At 32.8% G+C, this 24,126-nt stretch overlaps 1 protein-coding gene and 1 long non-coding RNA gene across 4 annotated transcripts in view; one reads left to right on the top strand and one right to left on the bottom strand.

Annotated features, from left to right (window-relative positions):
* The window catches only part of CXH8orf34 (chromosome X C8orf34 homolog), a 443,848-nt gene that overhangs the window by 77,708 nt on the left and 342,014 nt on the right, over positions 1-24,126 (top strand). The window contains exons 3-4 of one of the 2 annotated variants that reach the window (XM_074203923.1): positions 1,495-1,626; positions 5,525-5,653. In XM_074203923.1, coding sequence (XP_074060024.1) covers positions 1,495-1,626; positions 5,525-5,653 — 261 coding nt within the window. Of the gene's footprint in view, positions 1-1,491; positions 1,627-5,524; positions 5,654-24,126 lie in introns of both variants that reach the window. The other variant, XM_074203922.1, reaches the window with a different exon arrangement.
* On the bottom strand, positions 3,704-14,477 carry LOC141500594 (uncharacterized). 2 transcript variants are annotated; one of them, XR_012471977.1, is made up of 5 exons: positions 14,338-14,477; positions 13,169-13,255; positions 10,321-10,416; positions 5,104-5,145; positions 3,704-3,970 (listed from the first exon to the last, which is right to left on the bottom strand). It is a non-coding gene; the product is annotated as an uncharacterized LOC141500594 (long non-coding RNA). The 2 variants fall into 2 exon arrangements; XR_012471978.1 differs by lacking the exon at positions 10,321-10,416 and having other exon boundaries at positions 3,709-3,970.

The raw sequence follows: 24,126 nt of genomic DNA, 5'->3' as shown, positions 1-24,126 counted from the left end.
ACAGAGTAAGGATATAGTTCAACTCCCTGCACCCAACTTCTTTGTCCACTTAATAGTAACTAGTATTTTTACTTTTATATTTGAGGTTTTTTCCCCCTGTGCTCTTTCACCTCATTTCTCTCTTCCAGATCAGTCAGCCTTAGTACTAAATAACTAATAACATTTCTCAGGATATTGCTGCCTTCCCGACCAAGCAGAAATTGAAAAGAAAACTGAAGAGTTGTTCTCACAGCTTTCCTTAAGCCACTAGGTACATTATCAGACTTTATGTCTCTGTAATGGAACTGGATTTTTTACCTTTGGATACATTGCCAAGTTTTATTTTGTTTATTTTATCCTTTCAGACAGTTTATCCCCTTGAACACTATATGAATAGACATAGAGATAGGAAGTAGTTATTTTATCAATATATAGTCAACTTGGGATCACATAGACAGTATATTCAGATACAAATTTATAAGAATGTTATACTATTTATCATTATAATCATTGTGACTATGAAATTTTAAAATATTTTTTCCCATTAATACCGGTGATATATTAACCTAGAGGTATGTTGTCAAGCTCAAAATACATTAAGGAGGGAATTCATATTGGAGATTTGATGTAAAATTCATCAAATCAAATCTAGAAAGCAGATTTGAGTTCAATAGAAGGAAGAAATTTTTTTTATTTTTTTTTTAGTTTTTGCAAGGCAATGGGATTAAGTGGCTTGCCCAAGGCCACACAGCTAGGCAATTACTATGTGTCTGAGGCTGGATCTGAACTCAGATACTCCTGACTCCAGGGCATGCTCCATCCATTGTGCTACCTAGCCGTCCCAAAGAATTTCTTAATAAGTAGTCATTTAAAAGTAGAATGTGATGTGTCAGAAGAAAACTTATTTCTAATATTTAGAAACTTTGTAGCAGAAGCCAAATATATCACTGTTGGGGAGGGAATTTATATTTGCACTATTGGAAACCATTTTGGTATGGCGGAAAGAGCACAGAACATGGAAGCAGAGGATCTTAGTTTTGAGTGCTGGGCTCATTTCTTACTAACTGTGGAATCAGGACAAGTCACTTATCTTCTATAGGTGCAGTTTCACCATCTGTAAAGTGGTGGGATTAGATAAAAACCTGGATTTTTCCTTAAGGAGTCATTATAAAAGAATTTTGAGCTACCTTCTAGCTCTTGGCAGTCTATAATATTATGTGAATAAGTATAAACATGATTAAATATTTTTCCTAGGTTATTTAAAGATAATGTACCCCATATTTGCAAAAAATTCACAATAATTTTGCAGCTTTGAGGAGAATCATTATAATTAAATTCAAATCCATAGTTTTTTAAGTTGGAAAAGGAAAAAAGAAATTTTTCTATTATATTTAACAAAATTTTCTAGGCTGAGGTGAGTCATTGTCTTTTCCAGTGTTAAACCTATTAGGATTTATTTATGAACAAGTATCAAGAAGACTTAAGATCACTTTTATTTGTATTCTCTTTCAGCAGAACACAAAGGAACTAGAAGAGACTTCAGGAGTTATGATAAACCTTGGCAAGTTAATGCAAAGAAACCAAAGAAGTCCAAGAGTGATCTTGCTGTGTCTAATATTTCCCCACCATCACCGGAATCCAAATCATGTAAGAAAATTTAACACATCTTTACTTAAAATCTACAATCAGTTTAGACCATCAACAACAAACTAAAAATAATAAAATCCAAAATTTTTTCATTTTAAATTTCTGGTCACAAATGCTAGTGAATTTTCTTTCTGCTTCATTTGGAGTGTCAAGTAAATGATAGGAAAATTGGAAGACAGAAAAAGCACCTGAAATGAAAAAAGACATGAAAAAGGTTTGGATGTGCACTAGCCAGTTATGTACCTTGAACAAGACTCCTAACCTCTCTAAGCCTCACAGTCCTCATCTGGAGGAAAAAAAAAAATAATGATTCTCGTATTACTTATGTTTGTGGCTTATCTTGAATATTCATGCTTATTCAAAGCATTTTATAAATTGTAAATTGTTAAATGAAAGCATTATCATATACAATGCTTATAAAAATTATGATTGATTTAAAATGTTTTCTTGGTCATATAGTGAAAAACAATTCACCAATCAGTTGGAGCTTGGACTAAGAAATTTTTCAAATAGCTTCCACATTCTGGGTAATTGGTAAATTGGTTATATTATCTATTTTAGTGGAAATCAAAGTAGATTATGTGTGTCTATAAGTTTGGGTAGATAATTAAGGTGCGTATGTTGTTGCTGTATGCTGGAAAAAAGTTGTATTGCCTTATGAACCTGGCCAAATTACTTAACTTGTTGAGTCATAAAATCTCAGCATGGGAAAGGACCTCAAAGGTCATCTATTTGACCCAATTCTGAAAAAAAAATTATTAAAATATTTATCAAGTGATCCAGTGAAGGAGAAGTAACTATGAAATAATGAAGTCCACATCAAGCATAAGTTTGCATCTTTTCAGTTTCCACTCCCTGAATCTCTGGGCCCAAATAGAAAGCATGTAATCTTTCTGTATGACAGCTTTTCAAATATAGATGTCATGCCATCCTAAATATTCTCTTTTCCATGCAAAGTTATTCCCAGTTTCTTCGTTACACATCTTAGACTTGAGGCCCTTGTCATTCATTCACCCTGCTTTGGAAGCTCTCTACCTTGTCAATGTCTGTCCTGAAATGCAACACACAAAATAAGTACAATATTCTAAAACAAGAGTGACCAGGGAAGAATATGGTAGTTCTGAACACTAGACCCATTAACTCTTTTTGACTCTCCTGTTGACTGATAGTGAGATTGTAAATCCTTAAAGCCCCTTGATCATGATTCACATTTTGTTCAAAGAAATCTGATACTGAATCCAAATGTATCAATTTATTTTTAGGGACAGTTAGGCAGTACAGAAAATAAAGTGCCTGTCCCAGAGTCATTCAAACGTTAGCTCAAATCTGACCTTACTAGCTATGTGACTCTGGAAAAGTCATATAACTTTTGTTTGCCTCAGTTTCTTCATCTGATAAAATGAGAATAGTAATAGCATCAACGTCCCTTGGTTGTTGAGAGGACAAAATGAGATATTTGTAAAACTCAGCAAAATGTCTGGCATATGTCAAGCACTATTCAAATTAATATTATTTTTATTTATTAACTCTGATGGTTAAAATATTCTTTAAACTAAACATGTTTCATAGTACTTATTTAGTTAGGCAATTATTATGGAAACATTTTGTTTATTTAAAAAATAAGTAGGTAGTAATGTCCTATAAAATGAATCAGTTTTTTTTAACATAATTGGTTTTCAAGATATTTTTACATGCTGTAGAAGTCATTTTGCTAATAATTACATCATTCCCTCATTCATGTTTGAGTACACATTTTATTGATTTATATTTTTTCTCTGAACCTATCACTTTGTTCCTTTTCAAAACAAAATAATTAAAACAAAAGCAAATTTAACTACTTATCCTCTAGAGCTATTTGATCATCTTTTCAAAAAGTATCAATATATCTGAAGATTTTCTATGTTGTATTTTATTGCCTTTAATTTTTTCTCACATATTACAAAGGAAGTGGGGGGGGGATTCAAAAACTGACATCTAGAATACCCAAGATGGTCCATTTCTGAGAGAATAAGTATGAACTAATTAACTTTTCTGTAAACTTGAAAAGAATGCCTTTTTAGACCTGATCTAAATCTAAGGATTGCAGATGACATTGTTTTTATATCAGTGATTAAAAGTTGCAACATTGTCTTTTTTTAAACTAATTTTCCTTTTAATTTGTATGATTTAAGATATCAGGAACAGGATGTTAAGATTATGTCAGATTATGTCATGCCCAGCATTTTCAAAATCATTTTTAAGAAGCTTTCCATTTTGTTCCATAGTACTCCTTGTGTCTTGTCATTTTTTGTGCAAAATTGTTCATTTGAGAATTCCCATTGCCTCTTAGGGGCCATTATCCTCCCTGTATTTAAAAAAAAAAGATTAGGTCAATTGATAGTATTAGTTTGGCACAGATGACCTGACCAAATTCTTCATAATATAATCATACTCTGATGAACTAAAGAGTTGAATCACTTCTGTTTTAAAAAGCATTATAAAACATCTTTGAAGAATATTTTTGACTATATGTGGTTCACAAATATCCTGATTATAAATAACAGAAAGCTGAAAAATATAATAAGTGAAACAAATTTCTTATTAATCAAACAATATTTTATATCCACAATGTATACATATGCCCATATATTCTAATATTCTAGAATATTCTTTCACTTTATTCTGTTACTTTCTACCCAAATATAATAGTAACATGACCTTTTCCTTATAAGTGATGGAGAAAGATACTAAAGAAAAAGACAACTGCTTTCAGGAAGCATGCTAATTTAACTAATGTTAGCCAATGCTAACAAGCTTGTCTTTCAAAATAGATTTTGAAGACACCTGGCAAATCACCTATCTTCTGTGGACAAACTTAGGAAAGAAAATTAGATACTTTAAGAGACTACTCCCCATGGAAAACTAAGGAAAAATTAAGCAATGTAATGAGAGAAGTATTATTTCTTCTGTGATTGTCAGACCAAAAGGTCTATCTTCCTATTCTTTTGCCAGTTTAATAATATTTATAGGTATAACATGATTCTTGTATCAAAATTAGACACTAAAAAAATTCATCGTGGGAAAGGCAAATTCACTTGAATTGGGAGAGGAGGAAAGACAACAGGAAGAGATCATGACTCTAACACATGACACCCATGTTTTCAGTGTTCTCTGACTGGCTGGGGAAAGGGACAAACAATAACCCTGGAAAACCGTTGGCTGCTGTTTAGAAAGGGAGAAGGCTAAGTGTATTTGGAAATGAGTTCATCTGTGGTGAGGCTGAAGGGATTTTTTAAAAAACCCAATAAACTGCTGAACATAGTTATTTCTTTCTTTTGAGAGAATTCTGAATTTCATTTCCTCAGGGCAAAGTCTAAGTTATCCTGTCTTAGATTTGGCACTACTGATATCTGTGGTAAGCTAGTATTGGTTACAGTGGCAGTAGAATGAGAATCTATTCTCAGAGGCACAGACCATACCACCTGTAAATGTACTCACAAAGTTTTAATCCTTATTTTCAGTCTCCATTGTGGATCCCACCTGACAAATTACAGATAAACATAAGTAAAATTTCTCATTAGCTTAAATGAAATTTGAAATTGCTTAATAATCAGTAACACAGTATATAAGAAAAGAAAAACTTACCCTTTGATGTAATTTAAATCCAGAGATTGATTTTGATCAAAACTTGAGTTCTTTTAGACACAAATTCCTCTTTATTTGTTCAGTTACATAGCTTTATTATAAATGAATTGATTTTGTGACTTCCCCCTCTATTATTCAATCTCATCATCTCAGCGAGCAGCATTTTTTGAGTACCAGATCAGCTACTTTATTTTATGATGATGAATTTATTGTATCATTATATAGCATGCTTGTAGAATGATCAATTAAATATAAATTTTTTAAAAATACTTAGTGCCAAGGTCAGTGGAGCATCCTAAGTGGAACTGGCGGATCAAACCAGAAAGCCATGACTTTGATGAATTAAATCACATCCTTCAAGAGAGCAAGAAGCTGGGGAAAGCCCTTGAGAATCTCTCTAGAAGTAAGTTCATTTATTTTGATTATAATATGATTCTCTAACCAATTCCAAAAAATTAAGATACTGATAGTGCCAGTAAATTATTTCTACTTCCTAATTATGATTTCTCCTCCACTAATGTCTTACTTTGATTTGTGAATCTAGCATGGAGGTGACATTGGTTTTCAAAAACTAAACCAGGAAACTCTAACATTTCTCAAAACTATAAAAAGCTTCACTGTCTGAGTGGAGTAACAGACATATATTTTAGAAACAAAAGATATCTTTATCTAAATTTAGAGGGTTTGTGACCAGGACTTAAGGCTTTAGGAAATGTACTTTTTGGCACTAGAAATTTACACAAGGTATCTAGGAAACTGTATAGGATTCTGTCTGCTTTAATAGAAAAGAATGAATTCATTAGTGACAGGAATAGGGATTTATTGTTTTTCAGTCATCTTCAGTAGTGTCCAATGCTGTAGGACCTTATTTGGGATTTTCTTGGCAAAGATACTATAGTAGTTTACCATTTCCTTCTCCAATTCATTTTACAGTTGAAGAAACAGGTGATTAAGTGACTTCCATCAAACAACTAGTAAGTGTGTGAGGCCACATTTGAACTCAGAAAGATTAGTTTTCCTGATTCCATCTTGGACAGTCTGTGTACTGCACCACCTAGCTTCTAATATTTGCTCACAAATTACAGTTTTAAATAGTTGTTTGGGGCAGTGGGAGAATAAAATAGTTGTCAGTTTATGTCAAATGTAGAATTTGAAATCAGTTCATCCTAACCCTGAGACTGACTCTCTGCCATTCTGACTCATAGAATATACTTATATCAGTTATATCATAGACCTGTGAAGTATCAAAGTGATGATCATTTCTATGTTCTTAGAGCATAGATAGAAAGAGGTAGTATATTGTCCATGTAACATGCATTGTCTATGTTGACACACTTTGATATCACAGAAACAAAGCCACAAAATTCTCATTCTGGATCTCCAATATTCTAGAATTTCTTGTTACACATTGTCAAACACTGGACAAATAGATATTTCTCTGAAGCTCTCTTTCTGGAAAGGTTACTTAATGTTTTTTGCCTCAAATTTCTTCAAAATATAAATTGGGGATAATAATGGGACTTAAATTGCAGGTTTTTTGTGACTATTAAATGAGATAAAATTTGTAAAGCATTTAGCATAATGGTTAGAACTTCATAGAAACTTTTGTTTTTTAGTTGATATTCAGTCATTGCTGCTTCTGTGACTTCAAAGAGGTTGGAATGGTTTGCCATTTCCTTCTCCAGATCATGTTGCAGAAGAGGAAACTAAGGCAACCACAGCTTAGTGATTTACTCAGGGTTACACAGATAGTATCTGAGACTAGATTAGAATTCAGTTTTCTCAGACTCTAGGTTCCATGCTCTATTCACTGTGCCATCTACTTGCCTATAATGGTGCTTATTTCCTTCCTGCTCCCAATCATATTTTATGTGCACATGTAAATTTCCATTTCCTCAGAAGAATATTCCATACTGATAGACTATAATCCAAATGTAGAATTTCATTGTACTTGATGGTAAAAAAAGACTCCTTAAAAAACCTAGATGGAGCTTTTATATTGTTGTTTTCATTTTATTTTCTTTTGTCCTTTTAATTTTATACTCAGAATAAAATAATTGCCTAAGCTTGGTTGAATCATTTGCCAAACTTCCTTTAAATTAGTTTTAAACCTTCCATTGCTTCATCTTGTTTTTGAGGCAATGTTGTTTATAATATTCCACCATCTTTCCCTGTAAGTTTTCCCAAATGAGTTTATAGTTTAAACTGAAACTGCTCAAAAAGTAGCTCTCAAATGAAAGCTTTGAGGAAATCTTTTTCAAAATATCTGAAGGATAGAAAGATACCAAAAGAATGGGAAATATCTTATGTTTTATTAATATAAAAATGGCAATCAAGAGAATATTTATAACTCCTGACTGTGACAATAATCTATTTATTTATCAGGGGAATCTTTGACGAGTGTATTGAAGTATCCCATATATTTATAGATTCACCATAGACTATAAGGCCTTTTTTTTTGCATGTTGATAGAATTATTTCCGATTGTATCAACTCGGGATCATTTCAGAGCATCCTAAAGAAGATTCATAATCATAGGATTTGAGAGCTGAAGAAAACCTCAGTACCCATTTAGTGTGACTCGTACATGAAAAGAATCCCTACTGTGACATAGCTAAGAAGTGGTCCACAGAACCCACAAAGGAGAACACCAAAAGGAAGGAAGGAAGGAAGGAAGGAAGGAGGGAAGGAAGGAAGGAAGGAAGAAAAAAGTAAAGATGAAAGGAATAAAGGAGGAAAGTAAGTAAGTAAGTAACGGAGGGAGGAAAGGAGGCAGTATTTATTAACCACCTAATATATATATGAGTTACTGTGCTGAGTGTTATAAACATTTAGTGGGTCAACTACAAATCTCCAGGGTTTTCCCCAGGGGACCCCTGAATTATTAATATTGAAATAATAGTAATAAACTATTTTACATACATTCATTATTTGTGAAAACTTGTGCAAATATTCTTGTTTGATCCTCACAACCCTGGGTGGTAGGTACTTTTATTATTTTCATTTCACAGTTGAAGAAATTGAAGCAAACAAGAAGTTAAGTGACTTACTTGCCCAGTTAAGTGTCTGAGACTTGATTTCAACTTATGTTTTCATGACTCCCTTCCCAAGCTCTACCCATTGAATCCCTTAGATGCCTCAACAATTACTACACTTTTAATCCAGTTAACCAATCAGTTTTTAATGCATCAGTCTGCTAAGTGAATAGAGCACTGGCCCTGGAATCCATTAGGACCTGATTTCAAATTTGGCCTCTCAGACACTTGACACTAGCTGTGGGATATTGGGAAAGTCACATAACCCTGATTGTTTTGGATTCAGGGTCACCTCCAGTTGTCCTAATTCATATTTGCCCATTAGACTCAGATAGTTCTGGAGGATAAAGTGAGGTTGTCCACTCACTCAAATCTAATTCATTTGCTTGCCATGGCATCACCTTTGTTGTGTCATGGTCTTCTTCAAGAATGAAGGACAAGGGGGCAGCTAGGTGGAGCAGTGGATAAAGCACCCGCCCTGGAGTCAGGAGTACTTAGGTTCAAATCTGGTCTCAGGCACTTAATAATTACCTAGCTGTGTGGCCTTGGGCAAGCCACTTAACCCCATTTGCCTTGAAAAAAAAACAAAACAACAAAAAAAAGATGAAGGACAATGTGCCAGCCAGGTGGCACAGTGGATAGAGCACTGGCCCTTGAATCAGAAGGACCTGAGTTCATATCTAGATTCAGGCACTTAATAATGACTTAGCTGTGTGGCCTTGGGCAAGTCACTTAGCCCCATTGTTTGCCAAAAAAAACCCTAAAAAAAAAAAGAATAAACTACAACAATGATGTATCAAAATGAATTCCTGTCTAAGTCATACTCTCCATAAAAAGTATGAAATATTTTATCAAAAACTTTGCTAAATATTTAGGTAAACTATAGTCAGAGAATTATCCTTATCTACAAATCTAGTTAATTTTGACCAAAAAATGAATAATGACGTTAGCCAAGCATGACTTGTTCCTGATAAGCCCTTGCTGGTTCTTTGTAATCACCACTTCTCTTTCCATATGGTCACCAAATATTCCTTTAAAGATCCTTTCTAGAATTTTCTCAGGTATCAAACCCAAACTCACTGGTCTATAATTTTCAGATTCTGTTATCTCTCATTTTTTTTGAAAATCAGAGCAATATTTACCCTTCTCCAATCTTTCTCTTCCATGGTCTCTCAAATATCACTGACAGAATCATATCTATCAATTCTTATGGTATCCAGGGGTGAGGGGTTTTCAGTACCTGTGGGTGTGATTCTTCTTGGCTAAGTGATTTAAATTTATTAAGGGAAGCTAATATACTCTCTTACTTTTGCCTTATCAATGGCAGCTAAGTGGCACATTAGATAAAATGTTGGACTTAAATTCAGGAAGACCTTAGTCAAATTCTTCCTCAGATATTTACTATCTGTGGGACTTTGGATAGCTCACTTGACTTCTCTTGGCTTTAGTCTTCTCATCCATAAAATAAAGAAAAACAGCTCACTTTGAAAGGTTGCTGTAAGGATCAAATAAGATATTTGAAAATATGTAAAGTGCTTTGTAGATACTAAAACATTATATAATTGTCATCATTGTAATCATCAACATCATCTTGGATATCAACATCCTGTTGTTTTCATTGTTGGTAGAGAAAAACAAACAATACAACTATTTAGCAGTTCTGCCTCATCCCTGTTTTCAGTTTTCTTTGCTGCATATATCCTAGTCAAATGTCTAATTCTTTTTCCTGATTTTCCCCTTTCCTTCTTATATCAACAACAATAAAAACAACAATTTCTTTGTTATTTTTGCCAAGTGGAACGTCCTCTGTAATAGAAATAGCAATAACAATGAAAACAAAACCTTTTGAAATTCCCAAGCTATGTCCTATTTTTAAAATGATTTTATTAATTCATTAGCCTAAAACCATTTAATGTCCTGAAATTAAGTTTACAGATATGAAAAATATTAATGTCTTATTAAATTAATTAGTTATAATACTTAATAAATATATAGAATATATAATATAAATATATAATAAATATATAGAATTCACTTTTTGTAGAACTTTCCATATTCATTTTTCTCTGCCCTTTGATCTTTCCTTCTTCTTTCCATCTATTTTCTTTAAATCTCTTGTATGAAGAGGTGCCTGTGAATGTACATTTCTCTCTTTAGACAAATTTCATTTGTTCTCCTCATCGGAATTGTTTTCCTTAGTGTCTTTAAGATTATTACAGTCTTGAAAATCTCCCATCTCTCCTGTGCCAGCCCCCTTGTATGCAGCATTTTAGTCCATGGAATTGTGGGTGTAGATAGTTGGGATTTGCATTGGGGGATTGATTAGATCATAACTCTTTTGCAGTATGCTTAGAGATTACATATGCATAATAAATAAAATATGTTAAATATATACATATAAGTACAAATCACATCTATATATAAACATATTTAAATATGTGTATGTATATAAACACAGGTGTATAAATAAAACACATATCCTCTGCACATTGCCAATGGGTTGACAGTATCAATATGAAATTCTACTTAAATAAATTATATGGTTCATTGTTACACAGATGTAAATATATTGTGCATCTTCACTTTTCCTTTGAGTTTGATGAATATAGAAAGGGAGGAAGCTCATGTCTAAAGGCTTTTCATTTCCTTAGGACAGTCTAGGATGAGATGACTTGATCTTATAAAAAAGACATTGTATAGAAGGATATAAAGAGAGTGGAGAAACTTTGAAAAAATCAGAAAAAAAGAGCTTGATATAACAGTGACAATTTGACATAATAGATATATTGCAGATCTTGGGGCCAATCTTGCCCCTGACAGTTTACAGGTTTTGTGGCCATGAACAAGTCACTTAACTCTATTTGCCATCTCTTTCTCTCTTTGCTCACACTACCTCTGATACTGAGTCCAGCAAATTGAAACTGTCCATTATAAGCCCTTTGCAATCAGTATTGGTGAGAAAGTTACAATACTAATTATAACAAAGTCTTAAGTCCTTGACTTGACACAACAAAATTAAGTTGAAAGGCAGGTGTCTGTTTAAAAGTGTTCTTAAAAGGTTATTTCATCCCCAAGTTTCTCTGCAAAGGCAATTAGTTAGTACAGTGAATGGTGCACTTGACAAAAAAGTCAGGAAGATCTGAGTTCAAATATGGCCTCACATATTTCACATATAATTCTGGGCAAGTTACTTGACTACTCTCTGCCTCCGTTTCCTTATCTCTGAAATAGGGATACCACCTGTTTCCCATGGTTATTGTGAAGATAAAATGAAATAATATTTATCTGTTATTTTTCAGACTTAAAGTTCAATGTAAATTCTATTATTATAGTAATTAAATGATATATTTTTTGGGTTTTTTTTAGTTTTTAACATTTTGAATAAATTGACATTCAACTAGTTTGATAGTGTAGCTGATCTATTTTCAGTGTGATATCAATGAGATTGGAATGAAGCTTTGGAAGTGGCCATATCTTAGGAAGTTAATACAATTCTGCTTCAGGCAGCTGAGAAGATAATTTCACTATTTAAATATCCTGAATCTGCAGCATTTAATAGAGTATGGAAGTAAACCTAACTTTAAATGTTCTTCATAAACTTCTGAAGATTAATTTACTGATAGCTGGAATTCACCCAGTGAGGGGGCAATTGGGCTTTTGCCCAAATGCTTCTACCTTCTAGTTTGCCAAAAAAAATTATGATACTCCATCTATTTAAGAATTTCTTGTGTGCTGGTTAAATTTAACATTGTCCAAAAGGAGTTTGACTCCTGCTTCAAACAAAAATAAGCTAGATTAGTCAGAAAAGGAATTCAGACTATAGGAACCTAATACTAGAAGGCATGAGGTGTTGAGGTATTAGAGTTGTAGAATTTAATTTTCTTACTAAAAATAAAGAAAGAGTATAAGCCAGGTTTTTTTGTTTTTATTTTTTTCCCAACGGTAATAGGTTGTCATGGTAGCAGCATAAAAAAGTATATCCTTAATACCAGGAAATATCATGGGGCAAGACACTCAGATGATAGGAAGGCCCTTTTCTTAATTGCTCTCTTTCACTCATCCTCCCTCTGTGTATATGTGTGTGTGTGTATATAGACATCCGTGTATTCTGGAATACACTATATATGAAATATAGGCTTCTCTATCATCCATGTAAACCTTATAAATAGTTGTATAGTTGAATGTATATATATATACATATGTATATAAATATGTGTGATATATGTACTGTATACATCCACTTTTCCTGAGACTCACATAAAGCTGGGTATTAGGGTAAGCATCCCATTAAAAACATGTTACCCCCAAAGCATGGACTTTCTGGAGAGATCAGTGATCCCAAGAGAAAAATTCTGTGATACAGAGGAAAGAATGTTAGATTTGAGAAAAGGGGACCTGGGTTTGAATTTTGACTATTTGCTCTGTTTCTCTATTAGCTTTACTTTCCTAAATTGTAAAATGAAGAAGTTGGACTCTATCACTAAAGTTCATTCTAACTCTAAATCTTTGATCCTATGATTTTTGTAAAAGGAGTATTTAGGTTTCATGATATATTAATCAAACTATGGCCAAAGCTATTAACAGTGGCAGGAGCTGATTGAATTCATGTACTCCAGTGAGTACAACTGTAAAAGCCTTAGTCCTGAAGGAAAGAGTCATAGATTATAGATCATAAATCAGTGACATAAAACTGAAAGCAACCTTATAGGCCACCTGGTACAATCCCCTCATTTTACAAATTAGGAAATTGAAACCTAAGGAGGTTAAGTGCATTTTCTAGGTAGTAACCATTCTTATCAAGATTTGAAACCAGATACTATGACGCAAATAAATGTTCTTTCCTTTATATAGCAATGCCTAAGATAATAAACTTGAATTTATACCAGGGGTTTAAAAGGTGCCTCAAGATAAGTAGTTCTTGAAGTGTGGTCCAAGGACCCCCAGAGTTTTCTAAGACTTTTTCAAGGGATCTGAAAGGTAAAAAAAAAAAAAAGCATTTTTAACATAATACTAAGGTTTCATTTGCCTATTCATATATCTCTCTCATTTGCAACTATGTATCTGCATGAAGCTTGAATTTCTTAAAATGCTTCAAATAAAACTACATTTCAAAACTGGCTAAATGAAGAAGCAGATATTAGATTCCAACTGTATTCTGTTAAACCATATATGAAAGTCTTAAGCTAGATATGAAAGATATTTGCAAAACCTTGTAAAACACTCTTCTCAGTTTTATTTTTTTTAGAAAATATATTTTTTCATAAAATATGTTACCACATGAAGGGTATATTATTGCTATTTTAAAATGAATTGATAAAGTAATATTTTAAAATTTTGTCAATTTTAATTTCAAATATGGTAAACTTAGAGAAATATAGTCCAGTCATGGGGCAGCTAGATGGCACAGTAGATAGAGCACCAGCCCTAGAGTCAAGAGGACCTAAATTCAAATCCAGCCTCAGATACTTAATAAATCGCCTAGTTGTGTGACCTTGGGCAAGTCACTTAACCCCGTTGCCTTAAATAAATAAAATTTTTAAAAATTCAGTATATAAACTTTTATTAAGTGCCTATTATGTGCCAAATATCTAGAACTATATATTGGGATATGGATAAGGATAAAAGATAGTCCCTTGCCCCTTATAATCTCGTGGAAGAAAATAATACATGGAAGAAAATTTAAAAACTAGGATGAAAGGAGAGAGGAGGGGAATGTACCTACCTGGGGGAGGGGCATGGTGTAGTCCATTCTTAAGGAATACAGTTAGTGAGAAATAGAATTGGTTTACTGTGAACCCAGTTTCAATGGATATTTTGGGGAAGGGTGTTTGCTCTGACCTCTAGCCTTCAGCATCTGAATGAGTGTTAGAGTCTTTCCAGTTCATTCTGAACCTGAACAAAAATCTATTCAACATTATTCCCACAAGTGATTATGAGGGTTAGCCCACTACTTCCCTAGGCACCCCATTCCATTTTTTATTGCCCCAGTAATTAAGAAATATTTCCTGATATAAAAATTAAATCTGCTTCTCTGTAGTCAAACATAACAAACCTCATCGTCCCCAATATATCCCTCCAAATACGGGAAGATCACTATTGCATCTCCCTCATCTTTTCTTCAGGTTAAATTTTATATCCAGTTGCTACAACCAATTCTCCTTTGTTCTTGGGACTTGGTTTTCTTTTTCCAAATGCTCTCTAGTTTTTATAAATTGTGAAACCCAGAGCTCAGAACCATCCTTCAAAGATGATCTGACAATAGTTCAGAGTAAAATATGATTATTACCTCACTCATTCTGTGCACTATGTCACTTATACTGTTCTGTATACTATGTATATGTACTATGTTAAATATTTCCAATAATTTCACCAGTCTTTCGAATTTTTTTCTTTTTATTAAATTGCTGATCCATACTGAGCTTTTAGTCTACTGAAGAACAGACTTTTTTTTTTCCCGAAGCTATATTGTTGATTAAAAGTTCCCTATTTTAAGTGATTGTTTTGGGATAAATAGAAAGCAAAGTTAAGATCACAGAGTTAACATGGGATAAACAGAAAACAAATTTAAGATCCCAAAGTTAACATATATTTAACAAGCAAAGTTTATATTAATCTTTCCTATTTTCCCTTTTGATATACTAATAGTCTAGGAGATCAGGGAAATGTAGAATCTTATGGACTTAATCCTTGATTATTTTCCTATAGATCAGTTTTTTCATTACTATCAAGGCAACCTAGGCTAAGTTCACCCAAACTTTCACCTTCATTATTTGCAACAGAAAAGCCACTTTTATAAGATCCTCACTTCAGGCTTTCCCATTTTATCATCTTCTTAGCCCAGATATACTTATGGTATGAGCTTGCTTTTTGAAAAATTTTCACAAGAGTTAAGCTATTTTCAAACATATAACATTACTTAAAATATTATTTGTATCATTTTATTTATTTTTTATCATTTTTCTTGTAAAGTCTGAAAGAAAACATGCAAAATGATTTTTTAAAATCAAACTGTTAGATTCCTTTTATCTCTAAAATGTTCTTTATTGTTTTTGCTAAACCTTGGAGTATTTATTATAATATGATATCTGAAGAATGGAAAATTTTTAACATTATAGAGTAAGATAGATCTTAGATACATTTTAGATATCTTAATTTCAACATATTAAATGTTGCTAAACCAGTGACTAAAGTAAATATAAGATACTGAAACAAAGAGCACAAATTACTCTTTCTAAAAATACATTTGTAAATTGACAGTTAACTTTTTAAAGTTTATTTTCAGTGTGCTTTGTAAATAATGTGTCTAATCATGTAGACATGTGAATACAGAGATAAATATATTTGTATATGCAGGTAGATAAATAGATGCTGTTTCAAAATATGAATTTTGTATATAATTGCATATATGTACAAGCGTCTGTATGTGTATATACATCTATCAAATATTGTCAGATTTAATATTTTATGAACCTATATTTTCATGAATCTGAGTACTTATTCCATTTATACAGATAGCAAACCCTCTATTAGGAGAAATATAATCTTGCTAGATTCAGTCTAGCAGTCTAACCTCTAAAGATACTTTGGAATTCAGATGCTTAAGTGTTTTAGCTATCATACACTCAATTCTAACATCTGTAAATTTGCTAAATATGTTATTTATGGTTTATTAGAGACAACTAGGTGGTCCAATGGGTAGTATTCTGATCCTTTTCCTCAGACATTTAATAGTTATGCGATCTTGGACAGTCACTTAAGCATTATTAGCATAATTTTCCTCAACTGTAAAATGGGGATAATAATATCTGCTCCTCATGTTGTAAGGAATAATTGAGATATTTGTAAGGGAATCTAGAAAACTATCTGGCATTATATAAACATTCCTTTCCTCCATATCTTCCCTTTTCTGTGTCATTGTTATTTGTTCTTAGGTAAGTCACAACCCATTTGAATTTCAGAGTTCTTATCTGTAAATTCTTTACACATGATGTCAAGAATGTGACATTTCTGGACCTTATTTTCCTCCAAGTAAAATAAGTGGGTTTGGACTTTGAATATTTTTCATGTCTAGATTTGTCATCCTATGATAGTAGGTTGAAGTTTTAGAAATGATTTCAGATTTCATCTGTAGATTGTAAATTGATTTCATCACAGATGAATTCTGAGACCTCTTTAAGTTTTACTTCTATAATCTTAGACCATTAACCCCTTTCTTCTTCAGGAGAATGATTTGTTTTCATTTCCAAATTTCACTTTTGAGATTTTCATCCCTCTTATGCAGACTTCATCCATAGGAGCTTAAACCATAGGATCTTACTTATCTTTATGTTTGATTCTTTTGAAATCTGTTCTCTTAAAATCTAGTGTACATGTCAAGCTATGATTGGTTTCTCACTCCTCCATCAAAAATGATAATGTGGAATGGTTACTTCCCTTTTCCCTACATGCCATTTCCCACCAAAGTTCCCAATCCCTACTTCAATAACCCATTTCTCCTGGTTGATAAAATCATGTCTAGAAAAAGGTAATATTCTTCATTTTCTCCATTAAGAAATAAAATTATCATTAAAGCAAACCACCTGTGCATTTGGCACAGCCAGCATACAAGCAAATGTGTGGGTCAGGAAAGTTCTCATTATTTTTAATCATGTCTCTGTGACAGGTTCACAAAGTACTATCTATAACAGAATGTTAGCTGAATATGGGACAATAAAAATAATTCAGTTCATAGGTTTCATTTACCTTACAAATGAGGCACAGAAAATTTAAGTTAGAGTCTGAGTAGTGTAGTCTTGAGCATGTTAGATGGAATCGGATTTAAATCTTGGTTCTGAATCTTAACTACCTGTGACACCTGAGGCCAAGAACTTGACCTTTCTGGGCCTTAGTTTCCTCCAAGTAAAATGAGTGGGTTTGGACTAAATGACTTGGAATGCTTTTCATGTCTGTATTTGTCATCCTGTGAGTTTCTTGTTTAATGTCAAGGCTCACATGTTTGGTAAGTAGTTTTAGGAAAGGAATCAAAGTCTTCTAAATCTTAGTTCCTAAATGTACTGTTTTTCTTCACTGTGACAGACCACTAATTACTTGTCCCATTTGATTTTATCTAGACCTTTACCACCTCTCCATTACTAACCCCCCCACCCCCTTGTGAATATTTGATTTTCCTAAATTGCCTCAGTTCTGTAGTCTTCCAACCAAGTGCTTCTCTCATTCACTTCCATTGGTCCTTTGGACTTTTATAAGGCTTTCTGTTTTAATCTTCAAACTTAACCTATTTACTTTCTCAATATTTGTTCCTGAAGTATTGATTATACCTAAAATGTTATAGACATCTGGCTATTTGACCCACTAAAATTTCATGTAGTCCAGCTTCAGCTGAAAACTTACACTGTTTCTTAGTGATATTTTTGTTTACCCTTATTGCTTCCCTTGCACTACATTTTCTTTGATTTTTTTTCAATGCCATTTCTTTTTTGTCTATTATATTACTATGGTTAAATACATTAAACCAATAAGTCATTAGATTCACAATGTCTCTTTGTTCCACATGATTTATAGTAATATCAACTCCCTTCTGTTTGTTTTTTTTTAAATCCCAAATGTGAGATTTTCTCTAATAATCCTTTGCCTACTTTCTTGTTCCCGTGCTAGTCTGACCTATACACTGGAAATAAATGGAAAAAAATGCATAGTTGATATTCCACTTTCCACAAAGATGATATTAAATCTAGATGCCCTTAATGAATTTAAGCACCCTGCCCAGATGAACCACATCCTTCGGTACTGAAATATCTAACAAATATGCTTGCAGAGCCATAGTTAATGATATTTGAAAGATCAAGGTCTATGATCTCATGGGAGGATGACTAGAGAAGGGCAAATGTTATCTTGACTTTCAAAAATGGGAAGAGAATAGAATCTATAGACTATTTGTCAGTGAACTCTCTTACTACTTATATCTTAAATCTAATGTCTCAAATCTGTTATAATTATTTCTTTAAAGATCAATAATGACTGTTTGACAATGACTTTATGCCTCCTTTATCCTCATAGTGTAATTTCGTCTTGTCTATCTTCCCTTTGTTATGCTGCTGTCTCTTCATTCCTTTTTATTACCCATTGAGAAGATAATACTTCCCAATTCCATTCAGTGCTCATCCAGATGTTCTCCCTGACTTCATTTTCTCCTCATTTCAATTCATTCTTTACACTGTCCACCCAAACAAGTGTGATTTATTTTTATTAATTCTTCATTCAAATAAATTTCGTGTCCTCTTTGCCTAATGACTAAAATCCAAGATAGTGATTCTGGCATTCAAAGCTTTCTACAACCTGTTCCCAATCTTCCAAATAGGTTGGCTCACTTCCTATCATCAGATCTTTACTGTTGAGAATTGGGCTTGTGACATGTGAATAATTTAGTCATTGTTGCCTTGATCATATGATAATAGATAGGTGAATCATTATGTGTTAACCAGGTCACCTTTTGTTTTATAAATTGGCTTCCAATGAGTTACTATGGCACAGTTAGGTGAGGTAGGTAGATTAAATGTACACCTAGAGTGTTTGTGGAATAGGATGATATTCTTTGCTGGGGACTACAAGAGGAAGTACATGACTTAAGTTATCCTTTATGGAAAAATAACAGATGCCAAGTTTAGATCAAATTCCAGATGAAAATTCAGGTAGAGAAGACTACTGTATAATAGATGGGTTAAGTTTGATCACTTGCTAAAAGTATTTAGTGACACTGAAATTATGAATCTAGCTGAATATTGATAGAATTATGTAAAAAGAATTTGTAAAAAAGATTTATACACACACACACACACACACACACACATATATATATAATCTCATTTGAGGAAATCTAAGAAAGTTAGTTAGACATCATTTGGGAGAAGATCAAAGTAATTGTATAGAAATGATAGTATCTTCAAAGTATGATGCATATCTTTTGGAGGAGAAAAGAGGATCCTGGCACAGGGACATGATATAATAGTCATGGGGGTTGGGGGCTTAGTGATCCAGGCATCTGCTAGAGCTTGTTCTCTGCCAAAAACATGGTGCTAATAATTTTTATGTGTCTTAATGATAATTATGTCCCTCAAAATTCAGAAAGGAAAATCAAGACATTCTGTTCTGTATCAATCAGTAAACAAACATTTATGAAATACTTACTTTGCACTAAGCACTAAGGATATAAAGGAAAAAGTGAAATAACTCCTGCCCTCAAGGAACTTGCATTTTAATAGAAAAGACATCATATTTAGTTGTTATAAACAAAATAGCTATAAGAGAATTTTTTAGGAAAATGAATTCAGCAAATGTAAAACCTCATGTGGGAGCTAAAACTTTGTGAAAATTAGTGTTTCTAAGTTTTGGAAGTGAGGAAAGAATGCATTCTACACATTGGGAACGGCTAGTGTAAAGGTAAAGATTTTCAAGATGGAGTGTCATGAACATATAGGACAGTTTAAAAAAACTATTTTGGGCTGAACCATAGTGTGTATTAAAGGGAAGAATGTATAAAAATATTGGAAAAGTAGTTTAGAGTCATGTTGTGAGGAGTTTATTTTTGATCCAAGAAATGATATGGAGCCACTGGAGTTTATTGAATAGGTAAACAAATCTGTTAGAATTGTACTTTAGGAAAAATACTCTGGTGCTTTTGCAAAGAATAGAGTGGAATAAAGAGGGGTTTGAGGAAGGGAGAGCAATTAAGAAATTAGTCTCATAATCCCAGCAAAAGTTTATGAGGACCTACATGTGAATAAATGAATGGAAATAGGGAAATGGAGATAGACTTTACAATATTAAGCAGAGATTTAATTATTGGAAGAATGGCTGAGGAAGAAGACAAAATGAAAAATAAATCCAAGACCACACCTTGGTCACTAGAAGGTGAGTTAGTTGTAAACTCTTCAAAAATAGGGAATTTAGTAACATGTCCCCTTAATTTGTGTACATTATCAAAGCAAGTCAAGGGAACTGAGGAGTGATCAAACAAGAAAGGGGAGGGTGAGAAGGAGAAGAAGGAAGAAATGTTAGAAAAAGAAGATGAAAAGGGAGGATTAGCTGGGCCATATAAGGCATATAACCTCTTTATGCCTCAGTTTGCATATCTGTAAAACAGGGAAGATAATACTTCTGCCAATTAACTCACAGGGACATTCATTATAAAGGGTTTTATAAATCTTAAAGCATTACATGAATATATTTTATAACACATTTTACATGTAATGTATTTTTACAATGCATTTTACATGTTTAAATAAACAATCATATTTTTCAGAGCTGTAACATACTTTTAAAATAAATTCTTCTGCACCTGCTTATTCTTTCTAGCACATATAACAATGCCTTGGACAAAAGCAAACTCTCTGTATTATTTTGATTAGTAGTTTCTACTATTGATAAATAAAAAGTCATTGATTTAAGGAGCACAGAATTTCAGAGATGGAGAAGCTTCCAGTAACCATACAGTTCAACCCCAGTCTGAAAAAGGAACCTCTAGTGAGATCAATCTAGGTTTTAATTGCTGGCATCTAATAAAAACACTTGTGACTTTTCAAGGCAGCCCATTCTACATATGAACAATTTTTAGGAAGTTTTTCCATACCAAACATGAATGTATTCCTTTGTTACAAATACATTTGTTTCTAGTTTTCCCCTCTGGGCCTAAACAGAAAAAAAGATTAATCTCTCTGTCCCAGAGATGAAGCTAGCTATCAGTTTGACTCTTCACCTTTTTTCCAAGTTAAGACCTAGAAAAGAATTGGGAATTATACACAGTTACTAAACTTTGCATGCCACTGTTGGTCTAGTTCAAAAAAAGATCAGAGAAATAAGAAAAAGTTTTGGATGTATATTTTTAAAGTTATTTTATTATTGAAAAAATTACCTAAAAGCAACAACTCTCCTCCAAAACTGAATAATTAGAATCAGAAGAACAATTTTTATTATACAAATGCTGTAGGCAAACAACCTTGAAATCTCTTAAGCACTATGATTCATGCAATGACTATCCATAATTTCACAGCACTGATGATGAAACAATTTCCTGACAGAGGTGATAGAATAATGTAGAATTATCCATATATTTTATATACAACAATGAGAGACTTTGTTTTACTTGGCTATGAATATTTGTTACTAGGAATTTGTTTCTTTTTTCAAATGGGGAATGAGAGGAGCAGAATATTTTTGTTAACTAAAAAAAAGAAAAGTAGAAAAGTAGAGGTACAATATATGTGGAATGATGCATGTGCTTTCAGATAAGGCCATTGTATTGGTAATGTTGGTTAATCATTTTACTTTGTTACAAGGGGTTTTTCATATAATGGTGTAATCTATTAAATATAATGTAAAAATGTTCATCATTGAAAATTTTTAAAAAGAGATATAGTAAGAGAGGTACGAAGTAGAACTATGTGTAGAGTACTTTGGGGAGATATTCCTACCTTATACAAATTGAACACTGTAGTTTTAACAATTGTATTATGTTCTCAGCAAATACAATTTTGTACCTGATCAATTTTGCTCAATTTATTTGTACTTTCATAAAGTATCATACATGCTTTAGAAGTGTCTGTAACTCTATAATTTGGGATGCATTGGACAAGTTACTAGATCTCTAAGGCATGTTAACTGTAAGGGAGGGGGAATTTGATATTCCTAACTCAGTTGATGAAGTCACAGAATGCAGTCAAAGATGATGAGATCTTGATATGGAAATGTACAAATTTACAAACACTTATTTTTCTTTGAGTTTGAAGAAATAATGCTATTGATTTTTTTTTTTTTTAGTTTTTGCAAGGTAATGGGGTTAAGTGACTTTCCCAAGGCCACTTAGCTAGGTAATTATTAAGTGTCTGAGGTCAGATTTGAACTCAGGTATTCCTGACTACAGGGATGGCACTCTATCCCCTGTGCCACCTAGCCACCCTGATGCTATTGACTTTGACTCCAGGACCTTTAAATAGCTAAGCCAAGGAAATAATCTGAAATTAAGAGCTTGGCAATTTGAGGGAATTTATAATCGTCAGATCTTCCCTTCTTGGGGGTTAGAAGGGATAGAAACTTCCACTATGCACAAGCCAATGATACCTGACAATGGAGCCATTATTGTTTGTCCTTCATTCTTAAAGAGAACCTTAACATCATGGAGGTGATGCTATCTATGACTTGCAAGTGAATTGGATTTAATTGAGAGAGAGCTGTTCGAAGTCACCAGCCTCATTCTCTTCTCTGGATCCATCAGGGTCCAGTAGCAAGATATAGATTCCACTAGTCATTCAGGAGACATGTCACTCAGCAATTCAGAAATTTATGGGTTTGGATAATATAGGCAGTATATTCCAGAGTTCAGATGATGTTAATACTGCAAACAGACATGAATACAGCATCAGGTAATTGATCAAAAGCTGGAAATAGGTTTAAGGAGCTAAACCATAGAGCCAGCTATGGACTCGGAGAAGCAGCCCAAGTCATGAAGAATTTAAGATTTGTGAGTATTCCTCAAAGAGAGAAAGCCTTTTGATACAATAGTTGTAATTTGTCTTGACCACATGTGCATCATTACCATTGTAATAGAGAATTTTGCCTACTTTCCCCAAAATTGTTGTATATATTTTGAGGGTAAGTGTACTATCCACAGATTTATGGAGGGAAAATATTTTGCATCTACATTCTTACTATTCCATTTTTAGTAAATGACTTGGTTATTGAATCTAGTGACTAGTTGATAAAAGGGAAAAAGGGCATACATATCTACTTGAACCTTACATATTAACAACCCTACCTTTGAACTTAACCTATAAAAGTTGTGAGTGACAAAGGGAGCAGTACTCTAGAAGGAGTGCTACAGTAAGTATAATCCATATGCTGCAATATCTGCATATGATTTTCCAAGGGAAAAATTTGTTGTAGATTAACTGAAATTTAGTATTATTAAAAAAACTAATATTTTCATTCTGGCAAGTTTTAAAGCATGGTTTTAATCTCAATATTCCTCTCACCTTATTCCTTCCTGTTATTTGACTGTTAATGCAATATTTTTTATTAATTTTCCTCCATGACACATAATTTTAGTACAATCTATCATATATATTACTTGTATCTATTCAGAAACTTTCCTGTATGTTCAATTTCAAATAAATTGTCATATTATTTTGATATTTTCATAATATTTATATTTTCATCATAAGTAGAGGGAAAGACATTTCATCATTCACTGTATTAATGACTTATCTCTGAATTTCTGAGAGCAAGTCAACTATTGGCAAAATTTTAAAGTAAGGAACATTTATCTTTGAAATTTTACCAATTTCCTTTTTAATGATTATCTTTCCCTTCTCATTTTCTTTTTATATTAACTATTCATTCTTATAAAGGGACACTTGAAATTTCAAAACTTTCAGGGAGTGAAGAAATGATAGGAATTTTGAATTGTAGTCATTGTATGGTAATTAGAGAACAATGAAATATCAGGCAAGAGCCCTGAAAAATACCTTTTTAATTATACAGGGATGTGGTTACCTATGTTGCCCACTTGACCTTGAGTTAAGATGGAATTTTATTGATCTATTGAGAAGGTGAATATTATAAACTGACATTACCAATAGAGACATAGATTTTAGTATTTAAGTAATTTTATTACCTGCATCAAAATAGTTAGGAGATTATAGAAAAGTCACTAACTTCTAATAAAAGATTTTTTTTAACACTTCAAAAAATATGCCTTACTACAATTGAGCAGGCCATAGAAGGGGTGGAAAAAATTTTGAAACTTTATCGCCATCTACGGACAATATAAGAAAAAAGCAACCGTGTATAC

The sequence above is a fragment of the Macrotis lagotis genome, chromosome X (genome assembly GCF_037893015.1).
Source record: "Macrotis lagotis isolate mMagLag1 chromosome X, bilby.v1.9.chrom.fasta, whole genome shotgun sequence".
NCBI classification, from domain to species: domain Eukaryota; kingdom Metazoa; phylum Chordata; class Mammalia; order Peramelemorphia; family Peramelidae; genus Macrotis; species Macrotis lagotis.
This window is presented reverse-complemented; position numbering and strand designations above follow the sequence as displayed.